The sequence below is a fragment of the Cavia porcellus genome, unplaced genomic scaffold (assembly GCF_034190915.1).
Source record: "Cavia porcellus strain 051 isolate PalLab524CR breed Dunkin Hartley unplaced genomic scaffold, mCavPor4.1 scaffold_13, whole genome shotgun sequence".
Taxonomy (NCBI): Eukaryota; Metazoa; Chordata; class Mammalia; order Rodentia; family Caviidae; genus Cavia; species Cavia porcellus.
The window spans coordinates 56,968,716-56,990,898 of record NW_026947496.1 but is presented as its reverse complement, the minus strand read 5'-3'; the positions used below and the strand labels follow the sequence as shown (position 1 = coordinate 56,990,898).

The following is a 22,183-nucleotide window of genomic DNA, read 5'->3' as shown; positions in this document are numbered from 1 at the left end:
ACTTGAGACATCTCAATTTTTCTTCCTAAAAGACATTTTTGCCTGCTTTCTTTTTACTTAACTGTGTCCAATCTAACAGCGATACGAAAGTATTCATCTTTCTAAAAACCTTTAAGTATACCCATAATTATTTTAGCCTTTTAAATGAGTACTTCTTACTGTATACCTGTTCTTTAATGGTCAAGAAAACGTGCCATTATCTAATACATTATTTCTAGAAACTGCATTTTATTTTTAAATTAAGTGAAATCACTGAGTCAGTGATATTAACATCTCCTCACAGCAGGAACATTACTTTTTGCAATAGCCAAGTAACTCACAAAAATAAGATAGCATTTTAAGTCTTCATATTCTTCAAATTTGTATCTGTATACTTACCAGTATAAAAGTATATTGACTTGCAAAGTGGCTTTATGATCCCAGAGAGCATCGCGTTATCTCATAAGGAGATTGAAATACAACTGCTTCATAGATGCATAAAGTATCAGGCCTTGAATGCCTAGCTGGATGACTCCTTGTTGTGGGAGAAATGAAACATTATCAAGCTGGTTTTTTAAGCATATGATGATTGACCCATATTAAGTGTGTGGTATAGTAGCCCTCCTCATCTGTAGATGTGTCCCCAGACTTCCAGTGGACACTAGAAACCATGGAGTGTAAAGTTTAATGTATAAATTACATCCAAATAATATAGAAGTAAGAGATTAGCAACAATAAGTAATAAAAGAGAACAATGAATGAAAACGTACCATAGTAAAAGTTACGTGAATGTCTTCACTATCTGTCCCTCTCTCTCTGTGTCCCTCCTTCTCTCTCCCACCCCCGTTTAAATATTTTGTCTTGCTATAGCAACACTCGTTCATAGCCAGCGTGGACTCAGAGTCAGTGAAACTGCCGGGGGTTAAACAGTGGCTGAGTGGTGGCTACTGTTTGCATCTTCACAGGTTGTGCTGCAATAGTAGAGGCCTGGTAATGACCAGGACAGGCCCCTGTCCCGAGTGACTCCTCCTTACTGTCCTTTCTTCTGCTGTCTGCTGTGCCAAGAATTGCGGTTAACTGCCTCCCTGGGCCAGTTACCCACTGGCAAACAAGATGCAGTGGCTCACCAGTGCTCAAGGGGAAAATTGGACCCCGCTAGCTGGCTAGTGACGAACAAAGCTTGAGAACCAGAGTTCAGTCTCACTTGACCTTTTGAGAGGAATTGCCTCTTGTTTTTCCTGCACTAAACTCAAAGCAGACTTACAATACAACATGCATGTTTCTCTTCAGTTCTGCAAAATTCTCATCTGTTTTGCTTGTGAATGTTGCTTTTCTCTAATCTCTCCTTCAGAGATAATATTTGGAACTCTGCATCCTGTCCTCAATTTCTCCTCCTTGTAATAATTTTCATTTCTCCCTTCAGGCTGTGTTCTGGGCTAATTAATTTGCCCTCCCAGCATTAGTTTCCAGTTTAATTTTTATTGCTGATTTTACTCTACATTTTTAGTTATTGTATTTTTCACACCTATGAGGTCTGCTTGTTATCTTGCAAATCTGGCTGATCTTTTTTTCTGTATCTCTCTCTCTCTCTCTCTCTCTCTCTCTCTCTCTCTCTCTCTCTCTCTCTCTCTTACCTGGAATCGAGCTCAAGATCTGTGCTTTTCAAGCAGGTTCTGTGCTGCTGAGCCATATCCCCATCCCCTATATCCCATTCTTGCATGTCAGATTCAATATCTTTTTAATAAACATGGGTATTTTAAACATAATATTTTAAAATTCTGTTTTAGGTCGGTGTATTGTAGCTGGTCTCTCACTAGCTGATACTGCTAACTTCGTTGTTAGCAGAGTTTTCCCTGTGCTTTATACATTTTTCTCTCTGCTCCTCTTCATAAATGACACCTTCATGTTTTGTTAACCTGATGCTAACTCTTTTCTACAGTTACGTTCCCAAAGCTTGTTCCTTCAGCCCTGGCACATTTTCTTCATCCCTGCATCGTGATTGTGCCTATAATCCAAATTAGCATAGACCTATTCTGTTCTCTCAGTTGGAGCACTTTTACTGCTTAGAACCAGAATAACTGAGAAGAAAATTGGAGCATTTGCCTTTATAATATTTTTTGACTTTTTTATCTTATTAAAAAAGTGATCTAAACTTATATAAGTATTTTTGCTCAAAATGTTATGGAACATGTAAAAAACATACAGAATGCTGACAATATTACTGGCCCTCTTTTGTTCTTTTATGTTTTAGTTATATGTAAATTTGTTGAACTCTTTAAGTGAAGTTATTTGAGATGATATAATGAATTTTCACTAACAATATCATATTCAAACTTGGAACAGTTTTTCTCTATGTCTAAATATTTCTACTGTTTCTCAGCAATGAAGAACTAAAAATAAATCTCTACTTCTGATACTTGGAGATTGGTTAAAGTACTTTAAAACATACTCCTATCAGATACTCCTATCAGGAACTTTCAAGTACTGTCTATAAATGGATTTATAAAAAGAGATTCTACATGCCAATAATAGAATAATTTCTCTTTTTCTTTAAATCAGACTCCTAAGAACCATTTTTAGGCAACTGATAGTGAAATAATTTGATAAATCAGAAAATGAATGGCCAGTGGATTAGAGATCAAAGCTTAGACAAAATGATCTTGATTGAGTTATCTAACTTCTCTATCTCTCTACTGCCTTTTCTATTAAGTAAAGATTATTAGAGCTCATATTTCTGTGATTTCCCCTGACTTGTGCTACATCCCAGGCCACAGTGTTCAGGTTATCTATAATATTTTATTATGATTATTGAGCATGTGTCATTCTTAATTACTGGGTGATCCTGTGTGGGCAGGGAAAGCATCTTATCATTTTGGAGCCCTCTAACCTTCACACAGTGTTTGATATTGGCAAATGTAGAATGTGTGCAAACTATTGATATCCATTAGCATTTTCATTGACTACAGCTTTATAAAAGTAAATGTGTTTCCTTTAGTCCAAGTTCTTGGGGTTCTCAGCCTCCCTTTCAGATTCTTATGAAACAAACAACCCTTGTCCAAGAGAAACACACACACACACACACACACACACACACACACACACACACACATATATATATATATATATATATATATATATATATAAAGACATTTTATATGAATTTAGAGGGGCTTAAAATTCTACAAACACACATGCACTCACATGTGTATATCTGATAGAATATATATTCTTGACGTTGTACAATACTTAGTTTGCTCTTTTGCACTCATTGTTTAGAAAGAGATTTATATTGTAATGCTATTTTAAGATAATTTCATAGCTGCTGATTAAAGAAATGGTAACTTCTACTGTCTTTTGCTCAGCAACTGAAACTGCTTATCTCATATATAACCCATAACCACATTTTGTTTGTCTACACAATGCCTTTACAACTAATGCCAAATTTGAGCAAATCTTAAATTTGGGGCATTTCACGTGAATGTGAGAGTTCTACTTTCCTTATATGAAAAATAAGCTCTGTAAGTGTGAAGTCTTTCTTCCTTCAATCAAGCAGAACTAGGAAAGATTTTTTTATTATTAAGAAAAACTGCTGTTCAGCTTGACTTGGTCCTCAAGTCCCCTTATTTCCCTTGTGTTGAGGATGAACCTAAGACCTTGCCAATGAAAAGCAGGAACTCTGCCACTGAGCTATATCCTCAGACTTTAATTTTACTATTTACTGTTTTGTTTTGTTTCATTTTGTACAGATCCAAATCTTTTTTGGCTCAAAGACTCTTAGCACTCAGGAATATTTGATAATTTCATCATATACATGTGCAATTTGTAAGTTATTTCCTAAAAATGTTATTTTCTGTTTCTATATTTTATTATCATAAATAGAAAAGTAAAAGCCAGGGCAAAAAGCTACTCCTTGTAAGAAAACTAGGAGAGAATATATTTCTTTACAAACAGAAAAAATATGCCTGTGCTTTTAACCTGCTTTACATATTTATGCTAACTCCGCGATTCCCATATTAGATCATTACACAGTAATACCTGAACCTATTGCTGTATAGGGAATCATTGTACAATTGAGCTGGGCTTGGTAACTCGTTTAGTCCCAGTGCTCTGCAGGCAAAGGAGGATGACTTGACCCAGAAGTTCAAGGTCATCATGGGCAACAGATTGAGAGCCTATTCAAAAGAAAAAAACAAAAAGAGAGAATAATTGTACTTTTCATAATTTATTTGTTTGTATATTTTATCATTGTTGGTTTTGTTTCTGTTTTTCTTAATTCATGAACAATCCAAATTTTATAACAAAGCATAACTAAATTTCATAGCACAAACTGGAAGTAATTAGGAAGCATGTATGTTTATTTACTTTCCTGCCTTATCCTCTTTTTACAGGACATTTTCATTAACATTTTTATATTGTCATACTATGTGCATAAATACATTTTTAAAAGTTTAAGATTATTTTGCATGGTCTAGAATAATTACATATTAGGAGATATTATAATATTCATTTATATTTAAAATCAACTCTTCTAACAACTTAGGTTGCCCTTTGGCTGTCATGGCAGGGCAGTCCGCTGACCCACTGACTTTTTAATGATCTTGGTGAAATGGTTCACTTTCTTCACAAAAGGCACCACTAATGTCCAGTGGAGGACATGCAGGGCTGTCGGTCTTCTGCATTGCATTTGGGCTGAGTTGGTTAGGGGTTGAGAAGTGGGAGCACCTCTCTCTGATGGGCATGTGGATCTCCCCTTCATTCTCCCACTTATAACCCAGTAGTCTGGTCCTACATAGCAGTCTTTGAATTGATATGCATGTTTTCTGCATGTTTTTATTATCTGTTTCCTCTTGGAGTCTCAGTTATATGTGGCACTGCTGCAACATAGAGCCTCATGCAGCTCCTGGCACAGTCTTCTGGAAATAATCGTTGAATAAATAAAAGAATATAAATTGCATTGTTCATTCTCGTGAAAATCACAGAGTGAAAAACCAAGTGCTTTTGTCTAGCCATGGCATGTTTTGTGACTTCTGTCCACCAGGTACGGTACTGGAACAATGGAGGAGAGGAGGAGTCATCAAGCAAAGTGAAAGTGGCAGGAAATGAGACATCAGCCCGCCTCAGGGGCCTGAAGAGCAACCTGGCGTATTACACTGCTGTCAGGGCTTACAACAGTGCCGGTGCTGGTCCCTTCAGTGCCACCGTTAATGCAACCACCAAGAAAACACGTATGTGGGATTCTCATTTTGTTAATGCTGAGGAAAATTGCCTGCATTAAATATGATAACCTCTTCTATCATTCTAAATGGGCACCTCAAGTCATGGGTCTTACAGACTGATTCAAACAACACTGGTTGCAAATGTTTATCACTGCAGAATCCCACATTCCTTGTCTTCCTGATCTCACTAAATCTACAGGTAGAGGCTCTATGGGAAATGAATAGGCATCCCTTGAAAACTTTTAGTGCCAGGTGTCAAGTTAAATCTGTCTAACGTCAAAAAAAAAAAAAAAACATGATTAGTTTATTTAGGTTTATTTTCAGTATTTTTTTTTTTATTCCACAAAGCTTGGGGGTTACAGATAAGCATGTAAATTAGAAACACCATGTACTTAGATATGATTTTTTTTATTCTTTCTTACATCATCCAAAGATGGCAATATGTTTATAAAAGTTTATCATCCTCTCATCAGCCTAGTCCCCTGAATGTACCGGTGCCGCACCTTTAAAAATCCACCCAGAAAGGACAAATTTCTGAGTGCTAATGATGAGTTATAACTAAATGAACCTAAAAGACAGCCACTGACTTTCACTGTGGAGTGTTCCACAGATATTTCCATTAAAGGGAGAGAAGAATGGATATTTAATTATTGTGCTGCATTTGATGCTTTCTTAGAAGGTGCCTGTTTGAGTCACCATGTTGCTGTCATCATAGCTAAAAGTGATGGAGAATACTCCAGGTCCCCCGGTCTTCATGCTTGGTCCCTTCTTACTCCCATATCAAAGGCAAGGACAAGGGGTCGTGAAGAGGTTAGATAGGTTTAGTATTGATAGTTTTACTTGCAGATAGTTATTCTCTCCATATTTTTCTGTTTTCAAAATGTATTTTAGTGAATATATTTACTTTCCTGGCTTTTTATAGAAATGAAATGATGATTTTCTTGGTTGCAAATTTGAAGAATGCTTTCTTGATTCTACATGTCAGTTCCAAATTTGATAGGAAACGTGTATTTATTGACTAAAATTGCTAAAAACTCAAGTAACAGAAAATGAAATATAATGGTCAAAAATAATTATTGGTAGTTTAAAACATATATAAAACATGATCCTGCTAATTTGTTCTGGGAAGTATGTATGCTTCTTTTTGCACAATGTATAGAAAAACATGTGGCTAATGTCTTCCTTGCACAATGAGTACTGCAGAGCAACACTTTAGCAGCAAAACATTTTAGTCCTTTTAGTAACATCCATTTGTAAACAGCAAATTTAATAATATCCTTGCCCAGTGATTAGGAGAAGTCTGAGCCATTCTCTTACATGTGACCCAGGAATGACCCAGGAGCATGTGGATTTGAAAATACACAAAATGAAAACATTATGGATTTACAACTTTTCATTAAATAAATTTGGATCTACCAGTAACAATTCTGAATTAATATGCCTTTGCTACACCATCATTTATTATTCAAAACAAATTATAGTAATCACATTTTCATTTCTGAGAATAAAATACTTAATGCATGCAATTTAAAGGAAGAAATGTTCATCTTAAGTCTCAGCTTCAGAGGTTTCAGTGTCCATATTCTGCTGATCCTAAGGCTGAAACATCATGGTAGAAAAAGTATGGTGGGAGGAAAATAGCTTAACTCTTGACATTCAGGAAGGAAGAACAGAAGAAGACCCAGACAGGCAGAGGTAAGGGACCAGGTCTAAACCTCAACCTCACACCCCATGGTCCATCGAACCACACATCCCCAGAAGTTTGTTTTATTCATCATCTGCATGTCTTTTAATCCAGTTAACAGTCAAAATTAAGGTCACACACAGCATTAATAAAAAGTTTCTATTTCACAATAATATGCAAGCAGATATATGTGGCGCTTTCTTCTGATTTTAAAATTGATGTAATCTCTCATCAGAAGCCATAATTGTAAAGCACAGTATTATGTCATGGTGAGACCAAACATAACTTGCTTAACTGCAAAGACAAAAGAAGTGACTAAGTATAAGTTCATAGGAATATTATGATCATGCACAAAGGGTAAAATAAATTTTTTTAAAAAGAAAATCCCTGTTATTATTTATAAATTGCTTATAAATTCCTAATCAAAATTAGAAATTTTCACATAACAATAGTGTTATATAGGGCTAAGTGTTTAGCTCAGTGGTGCAACACCAGCCTTACAAGAGTAAAATCCTGAATTCAGTTCCAGTATCCTCCCCCATGTTATATAATATTAATGGCTAACATTTACTGAGAAATTTCTAGGACTGATTCTTTAGCACTTTTCATAAGTTGAGTCTTAATTTTCAAAGCAACATTATGACTTGGAAGCTATTAGCATCCTTACTTTGGAGATGAAAGAGCTGAAGATTTTTGCAGAGATGGCACAGTAAGTAACAGGACAGTCATCCAAATATAGATGTATTGGTAACCACTGTGTTATACTTTCTCTCAACCGTATAATTAAAATACTCATGACTCATTTAACAGCAGTATTTATTGTGATTTTGCTTAAAAACTGGATGAGGTGATTGAAGACGATTCTTATGCTAGTGGAACTGTAATTTAATGGGAATTTCAACACAAAATAAATAAAATATAATTTTAAAATTCACTCTCATTGCTGAAGTTCACCCTAAAGTGTACATGTTGACCTGTTGTTGTTATTAAGGAAAATTTTTCTGCATGGGAAGCTCACACAAATAATTAAAATCCCTAGTCATCTTAAACTTGTTCATAAGACATATGTGTTAAGTTTTAAGCTTTATGGTAATAAATTTTTAAAAGTACCAAAATGCAAGAAAGAGATAAGCTTCAAAAGCTATTTATGATATTATTACTCGTAGCTGTAATAATCTTGCTAACTTGTGCAGTCATTTAGCTTCAAATTCTATTTAAGGCTTTTGTAAGACTCTTGTGAATATCAATTGGAAGAGAACTACCTGTATATCTTAGGCATACAGAACTAAAATAGCATTTTTCTATTTGTCTTCCTCTTTGGTTTATGCAGTTTGTAGGGAGAGAATCTCTCTATATTCATTCACTCTGGTCTGGTGCTCAATCCTAATCCAGTACATGGAAGTAACTCATCAAATGCTGAACAGATAATTGAGTGGATGAATAAAACCTAAAGAAGCAGGCCAGCCTGAAGTACTGTTATTAATCAGATGTACTTCCTCTTGATTGCACATTGTGAATTCCAAACACTTACTTCGGCTTTCTACCATCTTGCTTATAATGTTTCATGTACTCATAATCATGGCATTCTGTATGCAAGGCTTTATATCAATAAAGAGTATAAGAGATATTTCTGATTAATGCAAAATAACACAAGGATTCTCAAGCTAAGTACTATAGCTTCCATTAAACACTTAATTTTTCATATCCAAATACTAGTGCTTTCAAAGCCATTTTTAAACTTACAGTAATTGGCCTCTTTAAGTAATCAAAGATGAATTTTCTTCAAAAAGAGGTAACTTTTAACACCATCATCCTTCTAATGAAACTGATGAAAAAAATTTGCACGTGGCTTATAAATGATGAAAAGCATTGATTTCTAAAATAAAACACATTAAGAGCTTTAAGTCCAAAGTCTTTAAGAAAGACTCTATAAATCAAAAATTCTGCTTTGTGTAACTAAAAGTTCAAGTCATAATTCTGGTTTTCAGTATGGATGGATCCAGGCTCTCAAATGACATCTTCAAAAATACACAGTAAGAACTTGAACAGTATTTCCTATGCACAGTTCTTGGTCATGCCTCCCAACAAATTTTAAGCCTGCCCTTTCCACAGGATCTTCCATTTTGGCAAATTCAAAATTTTTATTTCAGTTTCTCAAGAAGGAAATCTCACAATCATTGGAGTCTGATTTTTCTCTCATACCCTATAGCTGATCCAGAACCTTCTAACTTTATCAAGAATCTGCAACTTCTTACTACATCTAATCAAGTGCTGGCTTCTTCCTCCAAGTGGCCTCCTTCTCTCCCATGGATCAGGCAGTGTCTCTCACTGTCCTGTCTGTTGCTACTATTGGCTGCCTTAGACTATAATGATTCTGATGGTGTCACATCACTACTGAGAACTTTCCCTTTACCTTCTATCCATTCCATGTGAATACTGAATCCTTAAAATACCCGACACAGCCAATACAGTGCCTGCTCCAGCACATTTCCTATCATTTTCTACTTTGCTTGTCCCACTTTCACTTGAGGACCTCAACATTTGCTGTCCTCTCTACTAGAAAACACTTTCTTGAGATATCCTTATGTCATTCTCTGCATATCTCTGGTGTGTATATTTAAATATAATCTCAGAGCTAGCTGATGCCATATTTTAAATTGTAGCCTTTTATGTTCTAATATTTTCTGCCTCCTTCGCTGCTCTGTTCCATGTGCATGGGACGTAGAGGCACCACACCAAACCCATCTTATATAATTTATTTTATTGTCTGCCTCCTTGGAAGATCAGCTCCTTCAGGACAGAGATTTAGCCTGGTATGACCATTCCTCTGTCTATAGAACTGGCTTTCCAGTTTCTAAGCAGTGGTAGATGGTACCCAAACCAGTAGGTATTTGCTGTATAGATAATGACTCTCCATCTCTTGTCTGTTCAATAGTGGCATCATTTTAACATGGTTCCTTTTTAGGACAATATTACTGTCACCAGCATCCTAGGACTCTTTTCTGGCAGCAGACGCTCTAGGGAAACAAGGTTCCTTCTTTGTGTTTATTTTGCTCAGAACAAACTAGGCTTTTTATTGGCTCATCTCAAGTAATGTCCCTTTGTGAACTAAATATTGTGGCCACTTGTTAGAAAACACCGATTGGCCTGCCCTGAATCACAGGCCAAGACACCCCCAAAATAAGGAGATGCTATCTTCTTAATGCCTTCATTAATCATAGTATATGTGTATCCACTTAGCAAGTAGTGTAACATTAAGTGGTACAGTTGTTTCTTCACTTGAGGTTTGCTTTTCCAAGCAGACTGCTTCTTCTGGGTAAATTGAGGCAAAAAATTAAGAAAACCAAAGAAATGTGTCCACAGAAATGAAAAGGAAATATGAATGATGGACAATAAAATAGTGAGTTTGAATATTTTAGAGGTGTTTGAAAAAGTGAATATTCTTGCCTCAGACAACATCTGGAAGCTGTAAAGTTTCCCGACACATTTTAATTGCATAATCATCCAGGCTAGGTTATAGTTTAATCTACATAGTAATGCGATAGGGGCCAAATTTTATCTCCCTTCTCAACTTTTGCCATTTGTTTCTTTTTTTTATTAATATGTCCCTAATATTTTCTTTTAAAATTGAATTATCTATTTACATTTAAAAATGAAATCTAACTTTTTGAGTAATGGAGAAATAGAATCATTGCCATAAATAAATGTTAACAAGATTGTGTTAAATAGCAATGAATAGAATGAAAAAGTAGGCCACGCTTTCTTTTAACTGTTTGTAGCATAGAACTTGCCTGTAAAAACCTCTAAACCTGCTTTGGTTTTTGTTTATGTTGTTCCTGTTGAAGGAATATTAAAGGTATGTTATCTTCTGTCTTAAGTCCAACTTACTTTTCAAACTAATGAGAAAACTACATGAAAATTTCTCTTTAGGATACTGAATGGCATTTGTTGACTTTCTATGTTTCACATCTCCTATTTTTGTGACTTGCTCATGACCTGCAGAAAAATCATACATATAGAATGTGTGACTTATTAATATGCATTCTTCAGATTTAGGAATGGGTTTCCCTCGCCCCATGCGCATGAATAAAATTACTCCAGATTTTGTAAAGTCTAAAGCAAGGTAATAGTATAATACTGAACTTTACCAGAATTCAGTGAGTTTCAGGTAATAAAGAATCAAGCAAGCCCTCAGGCCAAATATGTAATTTGTCTGAACTTTATGTTTTTTTTTTTTTTTTTAAATCTGCCCAACTTTCCTCTAAGTCCTCTAGATCACTGCAGATGTTCTGCTTATGTTTTAATTTACACACTAAGATATTTTCATTGTCTCAACAAAATTTTTGCTCAAGGAAATTCCCAGTCATTTAAAACAAAGACATTCTCTGATGTTATAGGTAGACACACGGCCTGTCTTCTCTGAGTTTGGGGTGATTAAAAAGTTGATTTTCTTTCTGTGTGTTTTAAAACAAGTCAATTTCCTATTATCTGAAACATTTAGTTTATTTATAATACTTTCAGTGGTTCCAAAGTGAGTATCTTGCCATTGGAGGAAAAGTAACTTTTGGTTATTTGATTTTTTTTTTTTTTGGACAATACTATATGTTTAAGCAGCTTAATTACAAATGTTGATGATCATCTCAAATGAAGTCCAAGTGCAAAGTATACTTTTCAGCTACTGATGATAACATCCACTTGACATGAAAGTCATTTTTCTATCTTTAGGTGGCCAAGAAAACGAGTTAAGAAACATACTGTGTTTTGTATAATTAATCACAGCAAGCATGTATTTGTAAAATTTCATATTTTCAAAGTAAATGCTGGCTTTATCATCACCACCATGGAGAAATCACCTGTGAAAACTCTAGACAATACTTCACTTGAGGTTAACAGCCTCTATTTTTTATTCAACAAAGGAAAACAAATTTATTGTAGAAAATTGGGGAATGAAATAAAATGGTAAAAAAGAAAATTTAAAAAATCCTCAATCCTTACACTCAGGAATATCGTTTCTCTTTTCACTGTATGTTCTACAGAACGCTTCCCATACAATGGAAATTATGCTTTAAATTTAGTTTAAATTTAGGCAAAATGCTTTCCCACAAGCATTTGGCCTATGTTTCACCTCTCTCTCTCTCTCTCTCTCTCTCTCTCTCTCTCTCTCTCTCTCTCTCTCTCTCTCTCTCTCTCTGTGTGTGTGATTCCATTGTGGTAATGCACCACAACTGAGTTAGTCATTTTCCAGTTGGTAGATGTGTCTTATATTGCCAGCTATATCTATCATAATATTTTCAAAGAGATCACTTGTTAGTCAAGTGTCTGCAAACCTTGCAAAGTACATGAAACAAAATCCATAATTGAAATACACAGTGGAGTATGAGGATATGTTTATAAAACAATAACAATAAAACCCTTTGGGGGATAATATTTTTGTTTTATAACATTCAAAATTATCTAAATAATTCTGTAGCCTTTCAATTAGTGATGTGCTACGAATCTAGTGATATGCCTCATTTCTACTAAATAAATTCATTTTTACAATTTTTTTCTCCATACTGACAATAGACATCAACTAAGAAGAGAAAAAATTCTGTAGAATATGAACACTGACAAATAATTTCTGAAACATTTTAAAATGTAGACCACATATCAAGTTAAGTCCAGTAAAATTAGGAACTCATGCTGTTGAATTATGCTTCATATAGGACAGCACACAGAAAGTGAAATCAGAAGTTCCAGAAGATGTGCTGCCAACTATTTCCTGCATGTTCCCACTTCATTACTTATCCTTCGTGCATGTAAAAAAGGTCCTGGGTCAAATGGGTTTCTGGCTGGTTGTACTACTTTATATTCCCACCAACGGTACAGAAGGGTTCCTTTCCCCCTACAGCTTCGCCAGAAGTATTTATTTGCTTTCTTGACAATAGACATTATGTTGGAGTATGATGGGATCTCAATGTGGTTTTAATTTTCACTTTAAAAAAAAGTTTGTCTTGTGGCTTTACATCCGTCACATTAGGTAGCTCCATACTATGAATACCCAAACCTCGGCATCACCAAATCACAAATGTTTCTATTACCCACACTAAATGTTTATTTTGAGCAAGATCCCGTTTTCACTTTAGGATCCCAACTGAAGAGGCAATCACTCTGTGGAGCATCCTGATCTCATAGCAGAGAAGAAAGAAAAAAACCATGATCTTCAGTGTTTTGTTTTTGTTTTTTCCTACCCATGATTGATTGAAGCCAGTCTGAGGAGGAGCCTAGTGTCCATGAGATGCCAATAAGAAGGGACAGTATATCTTCCTGTAGGCAGAAAACTCAAGTGTCATGGACAAGCCAAATGCCAGCAAGCTAGAGAAGCTTCAGGGAATTAATCAGAGCTAGTGTGATTCCACATCACATGTCTCACTTGTTGGATACCTTAGCACCCTTCAGTGGTGCTAGTAAGTGCATCTTAGCATTTTTCAATTATAGTAAAGTACATGTAAGGTTAAAACCCATCTTAACTATTTTTAAATATATAGTTTAAAGGTACTGAGTACATTTTCAGTGCTGCCTAGCACATCAGTCGTCAGACCTCTCATCATCCTGCAGAACTGAAGCTCTAACTGTTTAACAGTTCCCATCTCTCCTCTGTCTGCCTCTGGGAAACCCCCACTGTGCATTCGAGTTCTATGAATTCACTGCTGTAAATATATAAGGCAAATCATATCAGATTTGTATTTTTATGGTTTTCTTTTTCACTTAATGTCCTCAGGGTTCATCCATGCTGTAATATGAATTAGAATTTCACTGCCTTTTAAAGGCTAAATGATATTCCATCACATGTAACCGCTTAATTAAAATTGATTTTCTTCCCTTTCTTTATTCAGCACTGGGGATTGAACCCTGAGGTATTCTACCACTAGTTACATACTCAGCCTCTTTCATTTTAATTTAGAGACAAGATCTTGCTAAATTGCCCAGGTGGCCTCAAACTTGTGATCTTTCTGCCTCAGCCTCCCTAGTAGCTAATGTTACAGTCGTGCTCCCCCATATCCAGTTTGCATCCAGCTTTTGACCGCTGTGAACACAAGTATGCAATGTTTTTAAATCTCTGGGTCTAGATGACCCGTTACAGAAATGAGTATTATTACAACACAATGTATGAAGCACTAAATAAATTATATAAAATTATATTATAATGCTAATATATTGTAGATGTAGACTAAGAAATTACTAGCAATAAAAGAATTTTAACTACTGAGGACTAAGTTTCTCATCAGAAATTCTCAGATGATGTTCTTCTTATCAGAGATGCTAAAAGAGATTATTTTTAAAGCAGCCCACAATTATTTTTGAAAGTTTAAAAATTTTAAATGGAGCATTTGCTTCATGTGTTTAAAGAGTAGCAAAAAGATGAGTGACATCTCAATCTGATTACTGCGTGAGTATTATTGTTTGGGATGAGGTTTAAATAGATGTTTGTATTTTTAACTCAAGTCAATTTTTTTTTAAAAACAGCAAAAATGTCAGTCGTGCATGAGTATTTAGTGCTCAAAAACACTGATATGATTCAACAACATCAGAATATCAGACTCAAAAGCTTTTTTACCTTCTTTTTCCTCCTTTTTTTTCATTTTTGTTATTTTAACAATAATTCATTTCAGACTGAACTTACTCTGCTCATCTATTTTGGATTTCACACATGATAAACCCCAACTTGTAATCATTTCTTCTGCAGGGCTACTATTGGGATAGCTGATTCAGTCCAGATGACTCAAATTTACTGTAACCTCCTCACACACACGTCTCATAGGACAAACCGTGGTTGGGTGTTTTGCATGAGCCACATCAAATCAAACCTTCCTTTTATACTGGCCACAGAGACCTGCAGACTGTGAGGCAGTGTTCCAAATCATGCCTTTCTATTTTTAGGATTGAGTAACCAGAACATGCTTATTAGGATTTGACACTAAGCTATTGCCATTATACAACATTTTTGTTGTTATTACAGTATTACAGCTTAGAGAATTCCAGCTGAACTAAGTTCATGGTTAGTGTCAGATCAAAAAAATAAAAATAAAAATAAAGCAGCAAAGAAAAGTGCTAAAGAAGAAACAATAAACAAAAGCATCCATAGGGCATGTCATCTTATTTGGTGTTATTAGTCACAAAAATGTATGAGAGTTCTTGCCATCTGTAAGTCCAGCTGTATTTCCCTCACGGCTCGAGTCAATGATGTTTAAGAATTTCTCTATGGAGGAGAGCTTTTACATCATTTTCCCATTACAAATTTAGTTAACCAAATCATATTCCATGGCTGAATCCACAAGTACAATATTTTTTCACACTGATAGGGGGCAGCTGGGATGCTGTTGACAAAGGAGACCAATATTTGTTGTCTCGTGATTGACAATAAATTGAGTCATCAGAGTGCCATCTGCATAGCTGATGGACAAATGCTATGGACCTCTCCCCCATCCCAAGGGTTTTCTGTCCGAGTTCACGAGAGGGAATTTAACTATGAAGCCAACTTTATAAACCTCAAAGAGTTTCATTAGTTCTCTAATGGAATTCTCATTAACTTTTTAGTGCTTTGCCTTATTTTTCTTAAAAATTGATTTACACTCAGAAAAGGGAGACTTTAAAATATAGAAGCTGGGTTGCAATTTTTCATGTTTGTAGCTATTACTTCATGAGAATAAATCTCAGTAATCCTTATTTTTGATTGCTTCCCATTTTCCCCATCTCATCATACAGGCTAGCTTAAAAATCATCCACACTTCATTTAGTGCGGCTTTAATCTGCTCGCTTGGCAATTTCTCTCAGCCTTCTGTGTCAAAACAAGTTACATCGCCTGCCTCACTGGGTTTATCAACACGTGTTGCTCTAGTGGTGGTTATAGGGATTTACTTCTTTCCAGTATGGACATGTTTTCCAGGAGGCAGCAAATGCATTGTGAAGTGTCCTAAAATAGATGACGAATGTAATAAAATGAACTTTCTCACCATTTAATTGAAATGCCCTATAAAAAATAAATGCGGCTGCTGTTTTTGTTGTTGTTGTTGTTTTGTTTTGTTTTGTTTTTTCCTAATTGCATGTGTAAACCATACATTACCAAAAGAGTGATCTACTTCCGCTGGCCTCCTTTGATAGGCATTTGTCTGCTCCACTGAAAATACTACTCGGTGCTCAAATGGGTTTTAATTTCTCATTTTGTATCTCAAGCTCCCAGTCAGCCTCCCGGAAATGTTGTGTGGAATGCAACCGATTCTAAAGTGTTACTTAACTGGGAGCAAGTGAAAGCAATGGAGAATGAATCTGAAGTCACAGGATATAAAGTAAGTTGCGTAATTTGTAGTGCTTTGTTCTCCCTCTTCTTTCCCAGGGAACGATGGTTGTAAAATGTTGTTGATGTGGTTTATATTCTCTAATTCTGATGTAGGTATCAAGAGTTCATTTTAAAAGCCTATTTTCTCTAGATAACTCCTTGTTAAATAAGTTTCCATGAAATAAATCTGCTTGTGTGGGAATTTCGGACACAATATTTGTACATTGTGTTAATGAGTTTTCTACTGCTGATACTCATTGTAGATTATTCTAAACACAACTGAAAGCACTGGCTGTGATTCCTTGATGGGGCACTCATGGCCCACACAGCAGGGCCCTGTCCTGTTTTCCACCTCAATACCCAACCTGCCCAGCTCTTTATGGAAGATCCTTTTTCCCCTACCTCCTTGATTTGCAGAACCCGATGCTTCTACTTGTGCTTGCCTGTAATCTAAGACCTACGGATTGATCTGAGGGTGCAATTTATATTCTCCTGGGTGCAGAAAAACAAAATAATTTTACTGTTACAAGAGAAGGTATTGGGAAAAAAATAAAAGCAAGCAACATAAGAACTGTCTTTGTTTGTGCATTTTAGGTTTTTTATAGGACTAGCAGTCAAAACAGTGTGCAAGTGTTGAATACAAATAAAACTTCAGCTGAACTTTTGCTGCCCTTTAAGGAAGACTACATTATTGAAGTCAAGGCCACAACTGATGGAGGGGATGGCACCAGTAGTGAACAGATCAGGATTCCAAGGATTACCAGTAAGTTGGTGAAGCTCGGTTTTTCCTTTACTTCCATCAGGGTTGCTGAACCCTAGTGGTGTCTTTCTGCCCGTTTGCTCTCAGCACACATGCCTTTTATGCCAAGGCTGAGAAGCTTTCACAACAACAGTGATTAGAACAGAAGAAAAACCTCAAGAATAGTGCATAACAGGAAGAAAGATGAGGACTTGGAGAAAAGACATTAAAAAATATTTAGCAAACTTTTATTTATTTTAATTGTTTTCCTCATTCTGAGCTATGCTTAAATTAGCCTTTGGATAGCCTATGTAAACAGAATTCCCAAGCTTTTCTCAAGAGCAACATTGAACACACATACTGTTTTTTTAAGATCTTTAGTATTCCAGTAGTTTGCCTCTTACAAATTATAAATAAATGTTACCAATTCACTCAGTAGAAAAATTAACGGTTATATGTCAACCCAAAAGTTACTTGTTTTAGGAAAATCTAATTCTAATTTACAAAGAGGTTCACAAAAGTTGTTTGTTTGTTTCCTCAAAATTGAAATGAAACATATTTTACCAGCAGAGTGAAGGCAAATAGCCTTCAGCATATATATTTTATCAGTGTCAGTAGTACAAAAACATTTCATCTTCCCTTTTAAACCCTATGTATGGAGTTGCCAGTACTGAAGAGCCCTTCTTGTCTTCAGTCTCTATTCCACAGTGACATGAATAACTTCGTTTCCTGTTTCCCTTTATTGCCTTGGGCTTCATCTGTAGTGTAGGGAAAGGTTGATATGATTGGCTTTAATTGTGGAAAAGAAGGTGGCTGACACCGATAACTGAAGAACACTGATAACTGAAGAGAAAGGGAGATAGGAAAACTTGGAGAAATTTTGTCTTTCTATCAAATCATAGTCTGCCATCCTTTGACCAAAGAAAATTCAACGTAATTATCTTGGAGCTGAGTTCTACAAGTTTCAAGTCTATAAAAGTCATTTCAGACTACAAACATTTGTGAAACTTACGTACTCAGTCAACCAAAGAAGGGATAAAAATATATTTATTAATTTAGGTTTTAAAATGATTAGGACATACTTATTGTTCCCTGAATAATGCAAGGAATAGAGTTCCCGTGACTGTATAGACAAAGCCATACCATTCAGAAGGAGTCTGCTTTGGCAGGGTCAGGCACTATTAGCATTAGGGGCTGCTGAGTCAAGATTAGCATTTTCATCTGACATCTGAGTCTTGCTGAGTTTGCACAGAATGGCAACTGCACAGGACTGTCTCTGAAAATGGTTTTATTTTATTGATTGTTTTTAAAAATGATATTTTAGATTGTGTGTAATAATTTATTTGCATAAAATAGAAAGAAGCATTTTCCAACCCCTTTTCCAATGAAGCTTTCTTTAATTAAACCATTGAATTACCCCACAGTTGCCTGTGATCAAGTGTAATTATTTTTTAAATGATAAAGTTGTTTTTCCAATTTCAATTAAACTTAAGTAACACTAGATGAACAAAGCCTGTAATGTTTGAGAACGCTTAAGATACATCAGTGTTTTTATACTCTTGGCAACAAATACATGCTATATTGATGCATAAAATAAGGACTAATGTGATTGATCCATCTTAGATTTATGTTGTAATTTATGTTGTAATTTTTTAATTTATAGGAGAATCATTGCTTTTATAGATGGCTTAATCTGTTTAGGCTGTTTTAACAAAATCATAGATGGGGTGTTTTATAACTACAGAAATATATTTCTCACAGCTTTGGAGACTGAGAAATCCAGGATCAAGGTGCCAGCTAATGCAGTGTCAATTCTCAAGGGCCCCAGCTCCTAACATCATCACATTGAGGGACTGAATTTTTAACATAGGATTTTGGAGGGAACTCAATTTCTAGCAGCCTGATTGCATAGTAGCATAATCTTTATTAATGAGCTGTTTATCATCTTTGACAGATATGGACGCAAGAGGATCCACTTCAGCCATCTCGAATGTCCACCTTATGTCAAGTTATATACCTGTGGCACTGTTCTTTATTGTAAATGCCCTGTGGTGATGTTTATTCTATTTTTATTATTTACTGGAATTGGTTACCAAAAAAAGTGCTTTCATGAAACAGTGATTGTGCATGTTTTTTTAACTGTTTCTAACTTTCTACTTCATTATAGGTAAAATATGAATATAATAAAAAAACGGTTAATCCTGTTAGAGGAATCTGAAATGCCTTAATATTTACTTGATAAGCCAAAGGAATTTACATATTACATACTGCAAATTTTTGATATCAATTCTTTACGAGTTTATGACAAAAACTCGCATACTCCCACATAGCCACACACACACACACACACACACACACACACACACACACATTTTTAAATATTGAAATGTTCTTCATTTAATCCAAATGCTCTTCTCCCAATATCACAACATTATTTGTAAGACAATCCATATCATTTTAAAATGATGATTTAAATCTCCAGGGGTGAAAATACATTTAAATAATTATCTTATTAGAAGGGAATGGCATTGTATTGCTGGAAAATGCTTTTGGGGAGCTTAGTAGAGTATGTTTTCTTTAGTGTGCTACTAAATTATTGTAAGAATTTAGATTCCACTTTGCTCTCTGTACCTCTCAATCATTCATAAGCAAAATGCAATGATAGTAATATCTGTCTGAGCTGCCTCTGACCCATGAATTAGTTGTTAAAAATTAAAGGAAATATGAAAGTGCTTTGTCAATCCAAATGCCATGTTTCTGTGCAAACCGTTGCATGGATTTCCTTAAGCATACAAGATTCATGAAGATCAGCTGCATTTCTTAAGCTTTTTCATATTTTAAAGTATAATTTTGAAAAGAATTATTGTCTTCACACCTAAGATAGCTTTCAGACTTTAATAAAACCCAGTTGAGAAAATAAGGAGTAACATAAATCTCAACCCAAATATTAAGCAAAATCTACACAGTTCTTTTCTTTTTCTGATTTCTGGTTCCATTAAGGGCTGTTTTGGTTGGTGCCGACTTTTTTTTTTTTTTTTTTAATGAGAGAAATTCCACTGTATGTCTCAGTGAGTCAAGCAGGCTTTTCTGTTCCTGAGTTAAACTTATAACTGAACCATGATGCTACTGCTGACTTTGATATGTATGATTCAGTCTTTGAAGGTGTGGTTTTCAAAGGACTGCCGAAGACATGATTTAATAGCAATATGTAAAGAGTACACGAAAATCGGCTGATACAGTATTAGACATTCAAAATCATTTTTTTTTTATCTTTTCCCTAACAATTTCACAGTTCCCTGGAACTGGTTCATATTTTCAAAGATAACAGAACTTGGAACCAACAGTTCAACTCCAAAAAAAAAAAAAAAAAAAAAAAAAAAAGATTAAAATTAGTGAAATTTTGAAATATCCATGAAGTACCACTTTAACATTTAGAGATTTCGTTAAAGATGAAGTCATCTTCACAGGAGAAAAAAATATAACTGTCTCTGTAAGGTCTGTATATACTGTATATAAAGAGAAAAATCTGGCTAGTAGATTTCATATGACCATCATTATTTCCAATTAAAAATTGGGGAAACACTTTCTCCAATACTTGTATTTTATGCTACATGTAATGAATCGTTACCTTTTTAATAACTAGTAATTCCTATAATATGTTCCTACATTTCATTTTCAAGATGATTATTCTCATTTCAAGTTGTTTCTAGAAATATATCTCCATGAGATATGAAAACTTTTTCATATTGAAAAGCATAATATTTATCTTTAAATTTCTGTGTGTGTATCCTATGGTTATCTGTATGTATTATTTTCTATTCTAATAAAATTTATAACAATCAAAGGCTCTTGCATTATTAATTTAGTATAGTCGAAAGAAACATCTACAAGGAAAATAGGAGACATATAATAGTTACACTGGTGCTATCATTTCTTATAATATTTGACCTTCTAAAAAATTATTTTAAAATTATTTTTAGACCCCACTGGCTCAGTAAAATCAGCTATTTGAGAGGGTGACCTCTACCTCAAAGACAGTCTGGCTGTGAGAAGAGGAATTCACCTTGGAGAATTATGGTGTCCAATTTATTCTGATTTTATTTGGTTTCAGGTCAATTCACATTTAACATCTTTTCCCCTCAAATTAATATCCATTTTATCACATTCTTCATAGACATTCTCCTATCAGTTTAGTGATTTACTTTTAATGATTTTTGTGATACAATACAGTCTAGATATCTGAAAATTATGCTAGAAAAAAATTCACTTTTTAAATAAAGAATTTTAAATGTTATTGTTGATGTAAGGAAAATGAGAGCTAAATATGTAACTGTTCTACATTGGAATTAGAGGAAAGAAAATTCAGTGGGAAACCTACATGCAGGCATTGTGGGTAAGGGAGAGAGTGTGTTATTTTAAATTGAAGGCCAGTTGTGATGGATGTATTAGTAAACCCTAATGGAGGGGAAAGACCTGTGGGCTATCCAAAAACAGATTCTGTCAGCAAACAGCACCAATGATCAAGGCTGATGGAAATACCAAGTCACTCTCCATCCTAACAACACCTTCACCTGTTTGGCCGGGTGACCTTGCTTAAGTTCCATCGCTCCTCTAAGCCTAGCTTCCCCTTTACACATGTAAAATGGGGAACATGAAGTACTGTCCTCGCAAGTTCATGAGATCTTTAGTGAACACAGAACACTGTGCTGAAGTGCTATGAAGTTATCCGTGCTGTCCTCTTCAGGCCACGAGTTTGTAAATGAAATAATGTTCCTGAGTCTTGGAGCCATGTTCTTCCCATCACTTTTCTAGTCAACAGGAAATAACAGGAAGATAAAAAGACACACTTTTAAAGTGGTTTTGTTTTAATATTTGTAGACGTTTCCTTCAGTTTCATTTTACTCAGAAAGCTGTTGATACAAGAGAAAATGTAACTGCCAACACACTAGATGTCAGATGCTCCATGTGTGTCCCCTGAATCGAAGGCTGAACTTTAAGGACCAGAGGGAAATAGTAGGAAATATTTATTGAGTGATAGCTCCTGAGAGATAGGAGCAGACTCGAAAGTAGGTTGTGACCAAGGTTATTTTTCCAAGAATATTCTGTAGATCAAATTCACATGAGGGTACAGAATAACAAGATAAGTACAAGGTGGGTAAAGCCAATAAGGTTACAGGTATAACTGCTTAGCTAATATTGATCCACTAGGAGAAGGATCACATAGTAAGGGTTATTTTTATTAGTACATA

At 35.1% G+C, this 22,183-nt stretch overlaps 1 protein-coding gene across 6 annotated transcripts in view; it reads left to right on the top strand.

Moving 5' to 3' along the window:
- The window catches only part of Cntn3 (contactin 3), a 319,453-nt gene extending 299,113 nt beyond the window's left edge, over positions 1-20,340 (top strand). For all 6 annotated transcript variants that reach the window (XM_063260258.1, XM_063260257.1, XM_063260261.1 and 3 more), the window contains 4 exons: positions 5,018-5,204; positions 16,093-16,205; positions 16,790-16,958; positions 18,889-20,340. In XM_063260258.1, coding sequence (XP_063116328.1) covers positions 5,018-5,204; positions 16,093-16,205; positions 16,790-16,958; positions 18,889-18,989 — 570 coding nt within the window. In that variant the 3' untranslated portion in view covers positions 18,990-20,340. The remainder of the gene's footprint in view (positions 1-5,017; positions 5,205-16,092; positions 16,206-16,789; positions 16,959-18,888) is intronic.
- Positions 20,341-22,183: the final 1,843 nt, after the last annotated feature.